Source organism: Trichomonas vaginalis, chromosome I (assembly GCF_026262505.1).
Source record: "Trichomonas vaginalis G3 chromosome I, whole genome shotgun sequence".
NCBI classification, from domain to species: Eukaryota; Parabasalia; order Trichomonadida; family Trichomonadidae; genus Trichomonas; species Trichomonas vaginalis.
This window is the reverse complement of record NC_067203.1, coordinates 26,402,127-26,423,959: the sequence shown is the minus strand read 5'-3', so window position 1 is coordinate 26,423,959 and position 21,833 is coordinate 26,402,127. Positions and strand designations below refer to the sequence as shown.

Here is a 21,833-nt window from a genome sequence, read left to right as displayed (position 1 = left end):
ACTCAAATCAATAGTCAGATAACAAAACAGTAAGAGCATAATTTAGATTTTGATTTATGAATGAAATATGGCATTCAGCTCATTTCACTTCCAAATCTTCTAAAAAAAATGTTTTCAAATAATAAAAATAGAAGATTTTTTAAGAAAAGGATAATTAATTTTTTGTTTGATGATAATCAAATAATTACAATGGAGGAGGGAATGCTTTAAGTGCTCTAAGTACTCCGCACTTTAATTCATCAGATACCTGAGTAGTTAATATCGTAGACAGTGAGTAATGTGCAGTTGTTGGAGCCTTTCCAACCTGAATTGCCGCGCAAACAATGAAACTGCATTCAACTCTGACTCCGACTTTTTCATCATTCAAGAAAGAGATTGCTTCCGTTATCATGTTTGGTTTGCAATCTCTGCAGAATGTTGGCAAAATGGAGATGAAATCATCTCTTGGAGTTTTTCCGCACGATAGAACTCCAGCAGACTGACACAATCTTTCGAAAGCAATTATTTTCTCTTTCTGCTGCAATTTGAAATCTCTTATACAATAACAAAGCGACAAAACAACAAGATAATGCAAATTATTTGCGAAACAAGCACTTGAAACAATGTTCAAGTTGTCACACATCGAAATAATCAATCTAAACAACTCAATAATTACATTTCCTGTCTTCAACACGTCAATCAATGATTCAATGATCAATGGCAATTTGTTTTGTTGGACATTCTGTGGAAGCCAATCGAAAATTGACTCCAAACAAATGAAAGCTTCTTTCCTTTCTTCATAACTCTTGTGGACAGACTTGATTTCGCCAATAATCAAATCCAACAACTCCATCAATGGCTGTTCTCCATATCTTTCTGGGCCAAGACGCTTCAAATACGGTGTTACTTTGAGAATTTGTAATTTGGCAGAATCTTTCAACGCTAAAATTTCAAAAAGTAAAGGGCGTGAAGAATTCATCATCATTCGACCATATCCCAAAACCGCACTTTCCTTTGAAAATTTTGTGAATGGAACGATATGGAAAATTGAGAGATCATCACCGCAACTCTTGAAGAGAACTTCTACAGCGTCTAAATGACTTCCTCCGTGTTTGAAAGCGTCCAAAATATAATAGGATTCTTCCAAAGAAGGATAGTATTCTTGCAAACGTTTCAACGCCTGTAAAATGTTGTCGTAAAACTGTAAACAGTTTTGTGAAGTGACAAAAATAGCGAAAACAAGAGATTGAAGTCTCAAATCTTGTGGAATCTTTGATGTAGAGCTAATCAGCCTCAAAACAGTTTGATGCATGAAATTATCATCACTGACACTTTTTCTTAAAGCGCATTCCATGCAGTAACTCAATGATCCTAAGAAATTCAACAAGGAAATGACAGTCGATGATGCTGTCACTTTTTTATTATCAATCAATGCACCGACAAACATATTCTTGTCTTTTTCATACAAAATCTTTGCAACATTTGTAAAGTATTCAATTGATTTCGCTTTGTAAACTGATTCATACAAAAATCCATCAGATGCCGACAAAAGTGAAGTGAGAAGTCTATCGTCTTTGTAAACCACGTTCAAACAATTTTGAGCTATTGTATTCCAAGGCGAGTTATAGTTCAAACACTCGAAATACGTTTTCATGAAAATGTGGCTGTCATCTTCGGAAGCTGATGGTAAATAGTACAAAATGAAGTTGTCCCATTGTCTGCTGCACATAAATATCTTTTGTAAACATTGTGTAAAAAGTGACACACTTCTATCGTCTTGTAAAAGCATTGAAATTGAGGCAGCAACGATAGGAGTTCTCAAATCATTTGGTTTTTGGCAATTTTGGATGAAATCAGGTTTTATGTCGTAAGGGAAATCGTTTCCTTCGAAAATGAACTGTAAAAGATTTTCGAAATTATAAACGGTATTTGTAAACTGCATCAATTCCTTGATTAAACTCATATGGTTTATATTTTGGCACAAAACAGAAACAGCTCTCTTCAAAATGTCTTTGTTCAGTTCGACATTGTATTTCTTAACTAACAACAATAATGACCTGATACTGCACCTTTGAACACAGGTTTGATTCGATGTCAAAAGACGATAGATAAGGTTAATATGATTTTCCGGATTTTCGCAAACAGATTTTAGAATTCTTCTTTGAACAGCTGCTGAAATTTGTGGCGGAATGTCTTCTTCGAACAGATATTCAGTGTTTTGAGGTGGATTCTGTTTGGATCCGTATTCCAAGAGAAAGATTCTTCTTCCTAAACTGTCTTCTGTCTTTTTCGTGATCTTTTTATTGAACAAATCTTTGGAAAGTGTCGGATTTCCATTGACATTCTCAATCAGGAACAAATCATCTGCAAATTGGGAACTCTCCTCTATATTCTTTATATCAATGCCCTTAACTAAACTGTGCAGTTTGTCTTTGTTACAAAAAGCGGCACATATCGTAAAAAGTGACGATTTAAATGAATTTTGAGCTTGTTGATTCAAGAGAGGCCTGTTTGGAACATCGGGGTGTTGTTCGTTCATCAGCTGCTTATGGAAACTAAATACGTCATCTAAAAACGTTTCAGAAACTGTCAAATTTTTGAAAAATTTTGTTGTAAATCTGTAAATACAAGAATGACAGTTTTTGTCGTACAAAACTTCACTTGCGTTTATCAGTTCTTGTATGTTGAATGTTGTGCCAACAGAGTACATGATGTCACACTTGGAGTGAGGTGAAAAGTAAAGTGAAGTCAAGTAAAGAAACGTTTTTGCCAAAACCGAATCTTTTGGTAAATTTGAAACCAAATTTTCTCTGGAAGAATTCTTCAAAATGGCGAAACAGAGCTTTGCCGAGGAAATGAAGTGCGGATCGAATGCGGCATCGAACAATCCCCCCAAGATATGGTCACTTGTGATGTTTTGGAGGAGTTTTCTCTCAAATTCTTGTTGATAATTGCGAGATGCTGAGGAAATCCTGATGATTTGAGGTGCAACAGGTCCTACATCGGTTACTGATGAACAAATCTCTGCAAAGAGTTGGAGAATTAAGTCTCTTTGGCTTTGATTTGTTGATTGTGTCAAAAGACCTGGAAATTCGTTGGAAATCTTATGCTTCTCTTCGGAAGTGAGCTGAAGATTCGATAAAACATATAAAGAACTCTCTTCGTGAAGACTTGAAAGACATCTGTCGACTAATTTCTCTCCTGTATGATCTCTGACACTGGAAAGAGCTCTGACAGCTTCAGGAATGCCTCTGAGTACTTCAAAATCTGTTTGGCTGACAAATGCTTTGTAATTCTGCTTGATATAATTTAATAATGGATCTGTAAGAGAAGATAAAGCTTCTCTGAGGCCAATAGCATTAACATCTGCTCTAGAGAATAATGCGGCGGCAACTGTAGTAATTTGTGATGCTGTTTCCTTTTGAGAAATATATTTTTTGATTGTTGCTGCGACTTGTGTGATTTTTGGTGATGCATCTGATGGAGAAATTGTTGCAACTGCGACTGACAAGAATTTGAAGACTTTAGAACGTATCTGCTCGTTATCAATGTAATATGGGTCGAAAACCTTATCATAAATCAAACTAAACGCGGCAGGAATGTCCTTTGTGTTGATTACTTGCAAACTTGCGAGGAATATATCAATAAATATCTCAACGTAAGGTTCAGATTCTTCTCTTCTTGTAAATTGCTTCAATAAGCGATCAAGAACGCCCGAAATATAGATTGATATGTACTGATCTCTTAATAGAAGACATTTCAATAAGTAAGATAAATAGAAATAGTTGACTTTGACATTTTCTCCAAAAATTGTATTAAACATTTGATAAATCATTTCTGGGTAGTTCTTTGCATATATTATGAGGAGGCTGATAGATGGCTTTACAAGGTTGAACTTCTTTTCATCATAAGAAGATAATAAATCAAATACGTTTTCTGTGATTGTTTTCGCATGATTTATTTCAAAATCATCTCTTTGTGATATTTCTTCGAGTATTTTGAAGTAATTTATGCATTTCTCTTGTTTTTCGTCAATATTTTCTTTCATAATTTTGAAAATCGTCGAAATTACTGTGATTTTATGCTTGCCGAAGAGTTTAGCAGACTGTGAAGCTATTGATTTCACAGAATCTGTTGTATCTTCAAGCAATAGCCTAAGACACGAGTTTAAAGAATTTTCATCAATCATTAGAAAGTGAATTCATTTTGCTATTAAATTCAATTTACATTTTTTTAATCACCCAAACTAAAATAATAACAATTAAAAATTAAATGGTCAAACAATGAAAAAAAAATATTTTTTTTTGTCTGTTTTTGTAAATTTTTCGAATGAAGAACTTTGAAGAAATCCAAGTGCTAGGTGATGGCGCTTTTGGCGTAGTGACAAAGTGCAGGGATAAGGAAACAGGAGAAATCGTAGCAATTAAGAAAATGAAACAAAAATTCGTTAAAGATTTTAACGAATGTTTACAACTCAAAGAAGTCAAGTCATTAAGAAAAATCAAACATGAGAACGTCGTCAGATTACTTCAATTATTCAGAGATAATGAATATTTTTACATGGTTTTCGAATGTTGTGGTGAATCGTTATTAAAAACGATGTCTAAAAGGACAACAAGATTTAGCGAGTCCGAAATTCGTTATATAATGCATCAATTTGTTACAGGGCTTGCATATGTTCATAAACAAGGCTTCTTTCATCGAGATATTAAACCAGATAATTTACTTTGGTGCGGTAAAACATTGAAAATAGCAGATTTTGGTCTAGCAAGAGAGATCAGAAGCAGACCACCATACACTGAATACATATCTACTCGTTGGTACAGAGCTCCTGAAATTATTTTACGACATAAGTCCTATAACTCTCCTGTAGACATCTGGGCATCTGCCTGTATCATGGCCGAACTGTATATGGGCAAGCCTTTGTTCCAGGGAACCTCAGAAACAGATCAAATGTATAAGATTTGCCAGATCATGGGAAATCCTTCTGTTCAACAATGGCCTGATTGCGAAAAGTTAATTCTACGTCTTGGTTTTCGTTTACCTCAAGCAACTGCCGTTCCATTAAAGACTTTGATGCCGGAAGCTTCAGATGAAGCAATTGACTTGATGTACAAGATGCTTATGTACGATCCGTCAAAGCGCCCTAGCGCTCAGCAGGTTCTGGCCCATCCTTTCTTTAATGGTCCGATGGATTGTCCAGTTTCTGAAGAACCAAGCCAACCAGTAGAAGAACCAAAGCCACAAGTTGAACAACAGAAGAATATACAGCTAATCAGGACACAACCGGAGTTCAAAACCGATTCTTTCCTCGATGAGCCGAAAAGAAACACTTTTGAGGCCAAATACAACTTACCGATATTCAATGCTCCATTACCAAAGCCAGCGGCAACTCCAAGTCGCTTGAATGGAATTCTAAACAAGACAGATCTTCCTCATCGCCACAACGGAAAGATGAATCCACTTACTAATAACCTATTCATGGCAAGACCAATGCAAGGAATAATCCCATCAAGGCCAATCCCTGATGGATCCAAATCTGCAAAACCAGAATTTAATTTTGAAGACGATGACGATTTCGATATTGACGAATTCCTAGAAAATGATTATTAATTTATATCTCTTAATCTTGTTTGTTAGTTTTTTAAAAATCTGATATTATGTAATTTTTTTTTTCATTTTAATTGTTTAGCTTAATACATGTTATAAATTTTTATAGATAAATTTCAACTTTTGAAGAAAAACGAAAATATCCCAATCAATCTCATTATATTTTTTATATATTCCATCTCATGGGAGAAATTCTTTATGTTATTGCATTTTTTGGCAATAATGATGACTATTATGAGAATAACACTATTAACACTTCAAATAATGATATAAAATTTATTCTTCACCTTATCTTCAGAGTCCTTTGATTTTCCGGATCCAGATTCATGTTCGAATGTTTTGAGAGTTGATACATAATGGATTATATTAGACACAATATCTGGATGTTGATCAGGATTACAATATACCCTATAATTTTATGAATATGGCACTTTTCGTCGATTTTCAAAGAATTAAATCGCTTCTATCTCAATAACTAATAAACATATAAGATTTTTGAAAGTATATATATAGTGTACTACATCTCAAGATATTATTAATATGTATTAGAAAGAATAATATATTGGATTTTGATATCACAAAATGACTTTTCAATTTATTGTAGTTCCTCACAGAGTTGAGATTCTACAAAATTCTTTGCAGATAATTTATGAAGGGATGATAGACTAACGAACTATAGATACATGAATTGAAAATAAAAAAAGCGATTAAATATGAACCTTCATAAACCGTTTAAGAAACTTAAAAACTATTCTTTATTGTTTATTTTGGACGAAGTTTAATATGATTGTGGTTTTATTGGACAATAATCGAGTAACGGAAAAATATAACATTTATCTATAAAGTGAAAATTTAGAGGTATATTTCGTAAGATATTTCCTCTCTGATTACAAGAACTATTGTGAGCTATCAATCTAATGAAAGAGAGCAGATTTGGCCGTAATGAAAATGCAATACTTCGAAAATCAATGCAAAAAAGATTAATTTGTTAGAAACAATCGACTATGACACTGAATTCTAAGAGCAAACGTTTACATTAGGATATTTTGATCATTTCCAAATATTGCAAAATTGCATTTAAACAAGTTAAGGAGAATACTATATTAACCGTGTTGTAAGGAAATATAACAATTTTAAAGATTTTGCGACAGAATTTGAAAAAATATGAAAATCAGATATATAAAAATTGAATAAAATAACATTATGATGGAATATAAGTAGATGAGCTATTAATGCTGCTATGATTTAAAATTGAGTAGTAATGAAATAGAATTTCGATTAAAAAAATTAATGTAATCGTATGAAAGCTTTGATCCAATAATTAATATTCGCAAATATTTTAACCTACTAATAAAATTCTGATTATATTAAGATATTTTAAAAATGAGATTCCAAATTGAATGGTGATGGAGATGAAAATTTTTAAAAATATAAATAAGAGGATAAATTGATTGAGATATTAACTAGTAAATATTTGAAAAAGTAAATTATTTGAAATCCTTTAAAAAAGTTACGGATAAAAGCTATATAAATAAAATGACTGGTGTGGTTGGTTAGCTTAATGTGTAATATCAAAAAGAATTAATGGGTGTTGTGAAGTGAGCAACTTTGAGAAGAATCATTTGTGATTCTTGTCAAAGTTGAATCAAAGACAACAATTGATAGACAATTGTTGTCTTTGTGTACAACATTCACTTGAATTATAAACAATAACAAGTGTTTGTTGTTCACTGAGCAACTTTGAGAAGAATCATTTGTGATTCTTGTCAAAGTTGAATCAAAGACAACAATTGATAGACAATTGTTGTCTTTGTGTACAACATTCACTTGAATTATAAACAATAACAAGTGTTTGTTGTTCACTGAGCAACTTTGAGAAGAATCATTTTGTAATACTTTGAAACACAAAATAGCATATTATGCTTTTATTTATCTATATGTGTCATTTTGGGAGACATTGTCTATGCAAGTCTCCCAGAATGACACATTCATACACAATCTTCTTCTGATTGTGTATCTTTTGTCAACAAAGTGCAACAGTGCACTGTTATTGTGTGCTATGCGTCATTGTGGGAGACATTGTCTATGCAAGTCTCCCAGAATGACACATTCATACACAATCTTCTTCTGATTGTGTATCTTTTGTCAACAAAGTGCAACAGTGCACTGTTATTGTGTGCTATGCGTCATTGTGGGAGACATTGTCTATGCAAGTCTCCCAGAATGACACATTCTTCTCAAATGTTCTTACACTCTATTAAAACTATTCATAAATACAATTTCAATCTTATTCATTTTCTTCCTATTACACGTATCGAATCCCAACCTACTGAAACACTTATTCCTCACAATCATTCGCAAATTTTTCTAATCTATGTTTTCTCAACTATTATCCTTTACCTTCATAACAGCATTTAAATATTCCTAATGAAATTTAATGTTTTCATATTAAATACTTAATCACACAAAAATTATATTATCAAATTTTTATCATTCTTAAATTCCAGATTATATTGCTTACTTTGCAAGCTAACTATAATATAGTGTGATAGCCTTATTGAACTTTGATCAAATACTCCTTCGTCCGTTAAAAATTAAGATGCGTTTAAAAAATCGGAAAAAAATTCTTTTGTTTTATTTTTAATTTTTCAACCGATAAAACTTTTTAGAAAAACTCCAAATTCCAAGAAATGCTTAGATTCAATATGAAGAACATATTCATACAGTCATTTCGTTTCAAATTTCAATTTTCAAATCGAACAAAGCTGCAAATTTGAATACTTTACAAAATTTTGAAACGTCTTTTCCCGAATGAATATTGAGTTTCAAGCCGGACAAGCTATAGCAAAACTGATCCTTATGACCCACTCTATCATTTTGGTTTTTTTGCAAAACGTGGGTAAACACCCATCTCATAACACATTTTTTGCAAAATTTGGTAAAATCCGTGTAAATGCTCAGATACATGTGGCCAATAATATTTGAATACTGACAGGTCCGGATATTAGGTTTAAATAGCTGATTTAATTCGAAATATGAAAAAAGATGAAATCTCAATGTAATATAGTAAATTAAGAATCAGTATGAATGGTTATATGATTTTGATAAAAGAAAACTGAATGAAATAGAAAAAAATTTGATTCTTAGAATTTGAAAGTAATGAAAGAAGAAAAAGTGGATTTAAAGGAGGTTTTATGATAAGGTATTGTCGGGTATTAGAAGCGAACGTGTTGAAGAGAGATATTCAGTTAATATGAGACAAAATTAAAACAAGAATTGAAGATTGTGTATGAATGTGTCATTCTGGGAGACTTGCATAGACAATGTCTCCCACAATGACGCATAGCACACAATAACAGTGCACTGTTGCACTTTGTTGACAAAAGATACACAATCAGAAGAAGATTGTGTATGAATGTGTCATTCTGGGAGACTTGCATAGACAATGTCTCCCACAATGACGCATAGCACACAATAACAGTGCACTGTTGCACTTTGTTGACAAAAGATACACAATCAGAAGAAGATTGTGTATGAATGTGTCATTCTGGGAGACTTGCATAGACAATGTCTCCCACAATGACGCATAGCACACAATAACAGTGCACTGTTGCACTTTGTTGACAAAAGATACACAATCAGAAGAAGATTGTGTATGAATGTGTCATTCTGGGAGACTTGCATAGACAATGTCTCCCACAATGACGCATAGCACACAATAACAGTGCACTGTTGCACTTTGTTGACAAAAGATACACAATCAGAAGAAGATTGTGTATGAATGTGTCATTCTGGGAGACTTGCATAGACAATGTCTCCCACAATGACGCATAGCACACAATAACAGTGCACTGTTGCACTTTGTTGACAAAAGATACACAATCAGAAGAAGATTGTGTATGAATGTGTCATTCTGGGAGACTTGCATAGACAATGTCTTCCAGAATGAGACAATCTTCCGCAATTAGAATACGATTGCGGAACTTCGACCGACAAGAGTGCATTATGCACTTTTCGTGTTTTAATTTTGTCTCATATTAATTAAATATCTCTCCTCAACACGTTCACTTCTAATACCCGACAATACCTTATCATAAAACCTCCTTTAAATCCACTTTTTCTTCTTTCATTACTTTCAAATTCTAAGAATCAAATTTTTTTCTATTTCATTCAGTTTTCTTTTATCAAAATCATATAACCATTCATACTGATTCTTAATTTACTATATTACATTGAGATTTCATCTTTTTTCATATTTCGAATTAAATCAGCTATTTAAACCTAATATCCGGACCTGTCAGTATTCAAATATTATTGGCCACATGTATCTGAGCATTTACACGGATTTTACCAAATTTTGCAAAAAATGTGTTATGAGATGGGTGTTTACCCACGTTTTGCAAAAAAACCAAAATGATAGAGTGGGTCATAAGGATCAGTTTTGCTATAGCTTGTCCGGCTTGAAACTCAATATTCATTCGGGAAAAGACGTTTCAAAATTTTGTAAAGTATTCAAATTTGCAGCTTTGTTCGATTTGAAAATTGAAATTTGAAACGAAATGACTGTATGAATATGTTCTTCATATTGAATCTAAGCATTTCTTGGAATTTGGAGTTTTTCTAAAAAGTTTTATCGGTTGAAAAATTAAAAATAAAACAAAAGAATTTTTTTCCGATTTTTTAAACGCATCTTAATTTTTAACGGACGAAGGAGTATTTGATCAAAGTTCAATAAGGCTATCACACTATATTATAGTTTGCTTGCATGGCAAACAATAAAATTTGAAATTTAATAACTTCATAAAGATTTGATAAAACCATTTTTGTGTAAATTAGTATTTAATAGGAAAATCTGAAATTAGATTAGTCAAACATATAAATTGTTATTATATGAAATGATAACAATTGCTAAAACATACAGATTGGAAGATTAGGTGAATTTTTGTGATGAATAGGTGTGTTTGTATGTAATGCCTCTATAGTATATTCATAATAAAAATTAGTATACTATAAAAACTTGATTTGAGAAGAAAATTAATGTGGAATAAGAAGATTGTAGAGAAACGTCTCATTCTGTGAGACAGTCACAAATAATATCTCCTTACCATATCAAATCCTTAAATTTTATATATGCTATTTTTTAATCTTTTAAAAATTTCTCTTTAAGGGTGCCCTATAACGATAATGTAAACATCACAAAATTAACCTTATTAGAACTCAAATGAATGGATTATCCAGATTCTAGTTCTCAATATAATAGCCTTAAAAGTGCTTTTCTGAGGGTGGTCTATCGTCTATAGGGCACCCTTAACTCTCTTCAAAGACTTTCTTTTATGTCAAAAATTTGTTTCACTTTGCCCCAACTCATATACTCTAAAAATAATAACAATAGCCAAATATATAAAATTAATTTTTAATTCATTAAAATTATATTTATTCAAAGTAAATCCTCATATAAACTTCTATGAACCATCCTCATCTGTTAATTCAATCAAGTATTCTAAGAAATTTGGGCAATTTTCTTCGAATAATTGGCTCTCATATGATAAATCTATTAATTCAATTTTGTCATGCATAAAATCATACTTTCCGAATATGCAATAGCATTTTTCAAGAGCCAACAATAAATCAATTTTAAATCTTAGACTGTTATTATTAAATGATTCAAGTAGTCCTTCCTCCAATAAAAAGTGGTACATTATTTGTTGATCATTCTGTGAAAATTCGAAATTTAAGATACAATAGCAAATTATCTGAACGAAAAATTTTTTCTTGCTAGAATTGTAATCATTATAATTATCAATAATATAGGGTGTCCAAAGGTGCGTTTAGCACAGCGCTCTATATGAGACTATTAAAGGAGATATATGCTGGTTATAAATATATAATAAAAAATATGAATATATGTATATGATGAGTATGTTGTATTTTGGCGCCATGCCGGTATATAAAATGAATTTTGAGACAAGAGGCGGTTTCGCGGGAAATTTTGGCGGGATTTTTTTCATTTTTTTAATGAATCATAAAGAAAACATCCTCGCTCTTGCAAAAAAATGCAAAGACTGTAAAAAAATCTACGAGACATTGGTAAAATGCTTCGGTATGGATGCTCCTAGCTATTCCACTGTAACGTATCATGTTAGGATGTATCACTTCATGAACAAAAAGGCGCCCATCATAAAAATTGACAAAAAATCGCCGGATCAAAGAAAAATCAAAGCAATTCTTCAAGCGCTAGATGAAGACCCAAGAGCATCACTCAGAAGGATAGAGGAGATGACAAAGATACCACGTACAACAGTCAGTTATTATCTGCACAATTATTTGAACTACAAACTAGCGTATACACGTTGGGTTCCGCACAACCTTAATTCAGTTCAAAAAAAATCTAGAGTCCAATCTTCGAAAGAGCTCCTCTCTATATTGGGTGCGTATCAATCCAAGAAGTTTCGCTTTTTAGCAACAGGGGACGAGTCTTGGTTTCAATATGCAACAGAAGCCAAAATCATGTGGATCCCGAAGGATGAAAATCCGCAAACATTCCCGAAGAAAAAATTGACACACCAATGATGATGTTGTCGGTTTTTTGGGGCGTGAATGGCATCATCGCAATTGGTATTCTTCAAAAACCTAATACGATGAATGCTCAGTATCTAATTGACAATGTTCTTACTCAAATTATCAATTCTGATGAGTTTGAGAAATCCAAACAACAAAAACAAAAGTTTGCAATTCATTTTGATAATTCAAGAGTTCACAAAAGTCATAAGGTAATGAATTACTTGGTGGAAAACAATGTCAAAGTTGTTCCAAACCCAATTTATTCACCTGATATTGCACCCTCTGACTTTTATTTATTCGGCACGCTAAAAAAGAGAGCTGAAGGACGCGAATTCGCGAGTCCAGATGATCTTGAAAATTTTGTAAGAGAGCAATTTGAGCAATTTTCTCATGATGATTTAAAGCGTGTCTTTCAAGCCTGGATCGATCGCTGCGAACGCGTGATTGAATCCAATGGTGATTATATTTAAATAAACTTTATATATATGTAACTTGTTTATTTCTATTCGCAGTATTCAGGTTTGTGCTAAACACACCTTTGGACACCCTATATTTGAAAAAAGACCGCTATAAAAGATAAAATCTTGATCGAAATGCGTAAAAACAATGAAAAGTATCTGATTGAAGAATTCTGGAACGCTTTGGTCTAGACACCACCATATGCAACGGTTAAGAGAGAACTGTTGATCTTGCATTATAAAGTCTACTAGTGAAATTTCGTTATTCATTAAAGAATACAATAATGTACCTATTTTCTTTTGTTTATTATGTGTTGATTTGTTTTGCCATTGAAAATAACATAGATATATATCATCGGATTCTAATGCTAAAATTTTAAAGTCGTAATAAATAACAATCCGGGTAAAAACAAGGATATTTTCGTCAAATGCATCTATTTTGTCAACAGGAAATGGTATCTTAGAGACACAATCACCAATATCAATATTTTCAACATCTTGTTTACAAGATTTGATATTCATTAAAATTTGATATAAAAAAATAAATTCATTGCTCAGAAAATTGAGAAAATTGAGAGTAACCGCCAAATAAGATTTTTTAAAATAAAGAACTAAGGGTACAGTATATGAAAAGGAAGAATCCAAAATTTTATTTTTAAGGTTTTGCAAGAAATATTTTTATTAATAAACGGTAGAATAATAATAGGAATATCGATATTAAAAAGAAATACATGAAATAAATAAAAATTTGATTCAACTTTGAGAAGAATCACAAATGATTTTTCTCAAAGTTGCTCAGTGAACAACAAACACTTGTTATTGTTTATAATTCAAGTGAATGTTGTACACAAAGACAACAATTGTCTATCAATTGTTGTCTTTGATTCAACTTTGACAAGAATCACAAATGATTCTTCTCAAAGTTGCTCAGTGAACAACAAACACTTGTTATTGTTTATAATTCAAGTGAATGTTGTACACAAAGACAACAATTGTCTATCAATTGTTGTCTTTGATTCAACTTTGACAAGAATCACAAATGATTCTTCTCAAAGTTGCTCAGTGAACAACAAACACTTGTTATTGTTTATAATTCAAGTGAATGTTGTACACAAAGACAACAATTGTCTATCAATTGTTGTCTTTGATTCAACTTTGACAAGAATCACAAATGATTCTTCTCAAAGTTGCTCAGTGAACAACAAACACGTATATAACCATAAATAAAACATGTTTACTTTACAAATACAATTATTTAAAAATTTTAATTATATCTTTTAATTTATATTTATTTACGTTCACATTTCTTTTATATCCTTTATATTAATATAAAATTTCGGTTGATCTTCACTCTTTTTCACATATTTTTTCAATAAAATACCCAAGTTTTGTATTTATTCTGATTAATATTTTTCACTGTTAATTTTATTGATATCCCAAACTATTTCAAAAAAAAAAAAAAAAAAAAAAAAAAGGTAGTGGGGCTTCCAGGCACTTCGTGCCTTCTAGCCCTGAAGATGTTTAGTATAAATGAAGTTTTTATTCGGAGGGCTTCCAGCCCTAAGAATTTTTCCCAAGACCCAAGAGGAGGACCGAACCCCAGCCGACCAGCCGTTGACTTTTTTGTCATGATTTCATCGTAAATGTTTTGTCATGATTTCATCGTAAATGTTTTGTCAAGACTTCTTCGTAAATGTTTTGTCAAGACTTCATCGTAAATGTTTTGTCAAGACTTCTTCGTAATGAGCGTAAATGACCCAAAAATAATGTTTATGTTAGAATGTTAGATCTAACACGTTTTCTAACATGTTTTCTAACATCGTAGAAAACTCATGATTTCTTCGTAAATGTTTTGTCGAAACTTCTTCATCGTAAATGTTTTGTCATGAATTTCATCGTAAATGTTTTGTCAAGACTTCATCGTAAATGTTTTGTCAAGACTTCTTCGTAAATGTTTTGTCAAACATGAACGTAAATGTTTTGTCAAGACTTCTTCGTAAATGTTTTGTCAAACATGAACGTAAATGTTTTGTCAAGACTTCTTCGTAATGAGCGTAAATGACCCAAAAATAATGTTTATGTTAGAATGTTAGATCTAACACGTTTTCTAACATGTTTTCTAACATCGTAGAAAACTCATGAATTTCATCGTAAATGTTTTGTCGAAACTTCTTCATCGTATATGTTTTGTCAAGACTTCTTCGTAATGAGCGTAAAGGACCCAAAAATATAATTTAGGGTAGAAGGTTAGATCTAACATTCTAACATAAACATTATTTTTTGGTGTAAATTTCATGATTTTCAAGAGTTTTCTACGATGTTAGAAAACATGTTAGAAAACATGTTAGATCTAACATTCTAACATAAAATATATTTTTGGTGTAAATTTCATGAAAATTCAAGAGGGTAGAAAACTCATGATTTCATCGTAAATGTTTTGTCAAGACTTCTTCATCGTAAATGTTTTTAACTTCACTTAAAATGCCACGTAAGCTACGTAAGAATATACGTAAGAGGAAGGGAGCATTGAAACATCCAATAGTAAAACTGACACCACAACAACAGTTGCAACAACAAATGCTGAATGACCCCACTATGTTGCAACAAATGTCAAGCAATCCTATGCTTTTAAACCGAGTTGTTGGTGCACAGAGTGGAGGTTTAAGAGCGGCACTTTTAGCGAAAATGGCAGGCTATGGTGGAGCTGCAGACGGAACAGCATATAACCCTCAAAGTCAAATGAATTTGAGTTCACTCAAAAATCAAATAGCAGATGTCAAAAAGTCAAACATAGACATACAGAAGCAAATAGGTGAAAACGAAAAGAAACTAGAATATGACAGACACACAAAGAAACTCAATGAGTTAAACGTAGAGAAAAAGAAGAAAGAAGAACAACTGAAAGAACTAAGTACAGAGGAATATGCGAAAAAAGTGTCAGAAAAAGCAGCAGAAGTAGCAAAAATGGAACAAGATGTCATAAATTTGAAAAACCATACTACTCAATATAAAGTACTGAAAGATGAAGAAATAAAACAAAAAGCCCTGAAGACATATATGGATAGCGATGAGTATAAAAAAGAAGTTGAAGCAAATGTAAAGGCAGAAAAACTTTTACAGTTGCAAAACCAAACCGTACAGTATGAAAACTTAGCACAAGAAAGTAAAAATAACGACGCAGCCATGCAAAAGGCAATGAAAAGCGCAGAATATATAAAAGCTAACAATGACTGGTTAGATGCCCAAGCCAACGCTAAAGCAGCCCAACTCATAGGGTCAATAAGGACAAAAATACAAGCGGATGAAGACAGTTCAAATGAAGCTTTAACAAATGCTGACTTTAAGAACGCTTTCGAAGCTCTTCATAGTAAGGTGAAACAAGTGAACGACTTCTCATCTGGAAAGAAACTGAAGTCTGAAGGTTTCGACAAAGAGTTAAAAGAAGTAGCACAAAATATGACGAAAATAACAGATGCAGCAACGAGACAGGCAGTTCAAAGTGCCTATGACGCCGTTAGAGCAACTGTTGTGAAAAGTCAAGAAAAAGAGTTACAACAGACCAAAACAGACCTAGTAAATGCTTTCTTAAGAACGAAAAGTCAGGTAGGACATTACGCTGCAGATGGAACATATGTGCCAGCTGGTGGAACTTATATACCACCAAACCCTCCAAGAGAAGCACCTGCACCAGGACTACCTAAAACATTTACATCGTCACATGGACACAGACACAGGCATGCACAACAACCACCTCCACAACCAGCACAACAACCAACACAACAACCAGCACAGCAACCAACAGTTCAAAATCCAGCACAACAACCAACACAACAACCAACAGTTCAAAACCCTGCACAACAACAACCACAAACAGAACAAGGACATAAAAGAAGTAGAGAACAAGGAAACCAAGAATTCTTAAAAATGCTTAAAGAAGAGTGTGGTTTCCCAGATACTGTTGACTTTAGTGACAGATATAAAGAAGCTATTGGAAAGTTCAAGGATGGAAATACTGACCCGAACCTATTTAGCTTTATGGCTCAGCACCAAAACGGATATAATCTCAAACCTGGAAAATACAAGCTCGCTAAGAGATATGATTTAATAGCATATCATCCAAATGACATGGATGAATTTACTCCGAGATATTTGATGTCAGAGCTAAATGACAATTCAACTTTCGTCATGAAACGCGTAAAAAATAGAGACGGAACGAAAGAACAAAAGCTTATGAATGCGGATGACGTAGATAGGGAAATTGTTAAAAACGGTCTCGGAATATATGAAATGCCAGCAGATGAGGTACAAGAAACTCCACAGGAAGAAGTTCAGATACAACCAGACATGGAAGAAATAGTTCAGCAACAACAGCTAGAAGAGCCTGAAGGAAACGAACAAGTCCTTCCTTTGGAAACTAACCTCACAGAACTAGATGAAGATTTGGAACAGCCGAAAAATCTTGCCCTCAACAAGAGTATGCGGAGAATATGGAATATTTCCAAGAGTCTAAAAAAATTCGGCTGACATAGTAGAAGAATATCGAAAAATGTTTGCCGACATACAAAGACTCCAACACCAGATGAAAATATTCAGCATAGAATGGAAGTACTGAAGAAAATGTACACAAATACAACAACCCTTTTTACTTACGAGCATTTAACGTTCAATCTTCGGATGAACTCGGTGAAAATAAAAGGTTAAATTTCAAGAAAACATATAGAAATGAAACATTGTTTAAAGTTCATTCAGAACCTAACCAAGATGGAAACAAACCTACTTTTGTTTCTGCAGACGATGGAACTACAATGAGATGGGGTCATAAAGCTAACCCGGATAGGTGGTTCATAAACTTACAACCTCAATTCCAAGAAAGTTGTAGACGCAATGGAAGTCAATGGTGAACCAGATATAGCTGGTATTTTAAGCGCGGCTTTAATGCCATTGAAAGATATGAAACATGCAGATATTTTGGACCAGTATGAAATGAACATGGCTGATGGAAATATAACACCTGACGTTCTAGAACATTTATCTCAAAGAACTACACAGAACCATAGAGATGGTATATTTGGTGAAGAGTTTAGAAAGAAAGTTAGGGAGAGCGAAGGAAGAGAACCTATTGTACATGACCTTGCAAACGAAAGTTTACAAAATGTCATAAAAACTTACTTTGCAGACAATGAACTGAGAAGGGATGAATATTTAAGAAAACTCAAATGGACAGTAACCAAATGAAATGTTAGTATTGAAAAACATGTTCCTTGACAAAATAAAACCAACTACAGAAATAAACGACGCAAAGACTGAAAGATTGGGTAGAAGCTTTCCCATTCACAAAAGATATAGTTGGTAACATGGAAAAGAAAACCAGAATGGCTACAAAAACATATATTTGGAAACGAGCATATTCCATATGGACAGGCACTGTTTGAAGAGCTTGAACCAGAAACTCAGGAAAGAGTCATGCAAACAATACGCGAAGACTCAAATACAGACTATGACAAACTCTTTCTAGGATATAGGTTACCTGAGATGGGCGACCAGAGCCAAAAGGCAAAAAGGACATGGGAAATTTGCAACATACTAGATGAACATAATGCAAAGATGCAACAACTTCAAGCAGAGGCAATGAAGGAAAAAGAAGAGTTAAAAACTCAGTCAGGAAGAAAGTAAAGCCTGGTCGGAGTGGGTTCTATTATGACATATAAACCCAACTATTCTATATTTTTACCCATATGAAATGTACGCCGCTCAGAATATAACGCCAACAGTTTTGGATGCCATGAATGGAAATGTTTCCGAATGGTATAACGAATGCGACAATGCCATTAGAAGGTCAGAAATAGTTCCTGGAACTTACGAATATACAACTGCTGTTTCTTATGGAAACGTAGGTGAGTTTGGAGAAGGTTCTTCAACAACAGTAGATATTGCATGCGACAGGTTTTCATATAATTTTCTATTGACAACTCTTTTTCTTATACGTGGAACAAGACATTGAAATAAAACCTTCTGCCAAGTTGTCTGACAAGAAAGGTTGCAATGGAATTTTCTATGTCGGATACCAATATGCTCCAGAAGTTTTTATGGGATATAAGATATATTCTAACTCTGACTTAGTTCAAACAGTAACATGGGCAAACTATGAATGGTTCGCTTTGAGAAACTCAGTACAACCACAAGCTAGAGAACAAACAGACCAGTATGCAACTATTGAGAAAATAAGAAGACTTGACCCTAACGTTCCAGGAGTTTATGTTAACCTTTCTGGACAAACTGCAGCAGCAGTAACCAAAGTAAAACTGAAAACTTAGAGTTCCTTTGTCATCTTTCCTCATCTTCAGGTTTTTAAGATACTTGCCAAACTGGGCAGGAAAATTTCTATCGAACTTACTCCAAGCAAAAATAACTTAGTCATTGCACCAACACAAGACCCATTCACTCTTACAGACGTAAAGGGAGCAAATCAAACGTCATTCGCCGACTTTTGCAAAGACAAAGTTGACTTAGACTTTGGTTTCTCAAACCTCAACACTGAAGTAAACTATTATTTCAATGCTGCTGGAAACTGCTTGGGACCCAGTTAAGTTCACATGCGAAAAGTTTGAATGCAAGAGAATAGAAAGCAGACTTGCAGTCTATATGTTGGACCCAGATATTTCAAATGCTTTAGCTGCCAAATATATTGCAGTTCCACTTATGTTCCCTATACACCAAATATCTGTCAAAGACTTTGCAGGTGAAGTTGGAAACCAAAGTGCTGACCCAGGTGCAAAACAGATATTGCTTTAACAACTGCAATGAAACATGCAGATACTATGTTTGTACTGTTCAGACGAACTATAAATGACTATTCTTGCTTCTACAACCCCGGTATTAAAATATCATATAAACATAGATGGCAAATATTATCCAAGAGAAGAATATTCTACAGTTGAGGATATGAGGTCATACAACTTGACATTAGATGCTATGAACTTTAACAACAACTTCACAACAACCATAAACCCTGAAATGCAAAGTTCTATTATGCCATATGTGAAAGTATGGACTCATACAGGAGCTCAAAACACTCAATATACAAATGGAGACCGTTCAAACTTTTGGCTTGGCATAATCCATTTGCTGACTCAGAAGACTTTTAATGGTGGTATTTCAACTGTTGGTACAGTTCAAATACAATATACTGGTGACAGAGACGGTCCAAATGAATTGAGAGCAAAGAAGTTTACAAAAACCAATAGCACTTTTCACGGAAAGATGCTCTTTTGAAGATTCGTTCGATGAAACCTGCTGGGCTCCTCAGATTGGCATAACGACAGCTTCCATCGAGCAGATTTTGGCAGCAGGTCAGTAAGTTGTTCTTGAACTGACTTCTCTCCGTCAAATATTGACAGTACGCCAGTTTTGACATAAAATTGTATTATAAACTTTCCTTTAGAAATATCTGTAAGTTTTGTTGTTATATTTTGTCTGCTTCAAGAACTTTCACCATTTCAGTTATACCAACTTTCTTTGCTTTATGGAAATATTTTGGTTCAGCAAATATTGCTATTCTATAACATTTTCCATTGTTTGTATAAAGAACTATTCTGTCAATGAACTTGTATTGTTTGGTGTGTGTAACTTTGTTTTGCTTCAATTCGAAGAGATACTCAAATACGTCCATCTTTTTATTCTAAGTAAAATGTCATTTCCGAAAAATAGAAGCGTAAGTGTTTCAAAAGGTTTAATGGCGGTGGCAGATGTGAAGTTAAATTCACCAACTCAAACAAACAGTCAAAGTGTTGTTGTCAATGTCAAAGAAAGAGATGTTGAAGTGGGGAAACCATACGAAGACGAAGATGGTATAACAATAGTTCCTGTAAAAGAACAACCAACATACCCTGAAGTTAGCAGAGAGTTAAGTTCTGTTGCAGATATTCGAAACGACTACCAACAACTTAAAGACAAACTTAAAACTCAGGAGAAGATTTGTCAAGCTTTAGGTATAATGTTAAACTTGGTTGAGCACAACCCTGTAAAAGTGAACTCATATGTCATCGCACCTCATGAAGTTTTGAAAGAACTATTGAAACTTTTGACAGAGGCAGACGATATAAACATCAAAGAAATAGAACCCGACGTTAGTTGCTGTGGTGTTTCATATAATGTCATTGACAAGATATACGTTATGAAAGGAGGTGAAACGTTGAACTTAAAGTATAGTTTCCCAGACGTCATAAAATATTTGACGACCACAACATTTCATTAAAATTTACTTGCTAAGTAAATGGCAGAAGACATAGTGGTTTATACTATTACGACTAAAAACCCTGAGTCATATAATTCTATAACAACAAACTTACAAAGTCCTCAAGGACGATATTGTAAACTGACCTTAAACACGATGACGACTAAAGCCTGTTTTGCTCTTTTGACACCAGAAGACTTTGTTGTTGTGAATGGTAAAAAAATACTTCTTTGAAGATACTTACTCAGATATACCACCAACAGGTTTTGTTGACTTATTTAATACTTTAAGGACGGATGTAACATGTGCTGCAACTAGAGCAGGTTTCATTATGTTTGGATGTCCGACTGAGTTTAGTATAAACGATATGAGCTATAATACAAAACTTATATCTGGTTTTTACTACCAACGTTTCCTATAACAGGAAAAGGTGTCATACAAGGTTTGTCTGTTCCATTGACTTTAAGTACACCTATTTTATATATTGTTTCAAACTTAGGTTCAAAGTGCTATTCGAATGTCGACAGAAACTACTATGACCAAAAGATACTCATGCGTATAAACAACACTTTCTTGCTGGTTTGCCTATTGTTCATTCGAATGCAGAATTTTCAGCTTTAGTAAACTCAAACACTTTAGCAAACATAAACTTAACCTTAGTCGACGCAAACTTTGTTCCTGTAAAACTTTTATGTCCTATGTATTTGTCAATGACGGCAGAAAGTTTCGAATTGGAAGATGCAACTGGTGAAAGTATTACTACAAGAACAACTTCAACAACAAATAGCTCAAGAACAACAAATGCAACAAACAAAGTCAAGAATAAAAAAAATATTTTTTTTATTTTTATAAAAATGTACAGAATAGATGTTTCAGATTTTTATGACTTCCAAGCGTTCAGAAATATGTGTCCATTTCGAGACTATAACAAAGCAGTCGAGAATTTGAAACGTTTAGTCATTTATGTCGACTCTGCCCCAGAATGTTATGTC

General features: G+C 33.3%; 2 protein-coding genes and 1 pseudogene across 3 annotated transcripts, besides 5 other annotated features; 2 read left to right on the top strand and 1 right to left on the bottom strand.

Annotated features, from left to right (window-relative positions):
* Positions 1-121: 121 nt before the first annotated feature.
* On the bottom strand, positions 122-4,160 carry TVAGG3_1053910 (armadillo (ARM) repeat-containing protein family; the record flags this gene model as incomplete). The annotated part of the gene is made up of 1 exon (XM_001312613.1): positions 185-3,802. The coding sequence occupies one exon, from the start codon at positions 3,800-3,802 to the stop codon at positions 185-187; it is 3,618 nt and encodes a 1,205-aa protein (XP_001312614.1).
* A 148-nt stretch (positions 4,161-4,308) lies between these two features.
* On the top strand, positions 4,309-5,645 carry TVAGG3_1053900 (STKc MAK like domain-containing protein; the record flags this gene model as incomplete). The annotated part of the gene is made up of 1 exon (XM_001295528.2): positions 4,309-5,592. The coding sequence occupies one exon, from the start codon at positions 4,309-4,311 to the stop codon at positions 5,590-5,592; it is 1,284 nt and encodes a 427-aa protein (XP_001295529.1).
* Positions 5,646-10,756: 5,111 nt separating this feature from the next.
* Positions 10,757-10,896: a mobile genetic element.
* Positions 10,897-11,397: 501 nt separating this feature from the next.
* Positions 11,398-11,425: a terminal%2Cinverted (terminal inverted repeat of Mariner transposon ID:TVAGG3_1053870).
* Positions 11,398-12,700: a mobile genetic element.
* Positions 11,494-12,620, top strand: TVAGG3_1053880 (annotated as a pseudogene). Its single transcript has one exon. A coding segment is annotated over exon 1 (1,127 nt).
* Positions 12,673-12,700: a terminal%2Cinverted (terminal inverted repeat of Mariner transposon ID:TVAGG3_1053870).
* Positions 12,701-14,056: 1,356 nt separating this feature from the next.
* Positions 14,057-21,833: part of a mobile genetic element that runs on past the window's edge.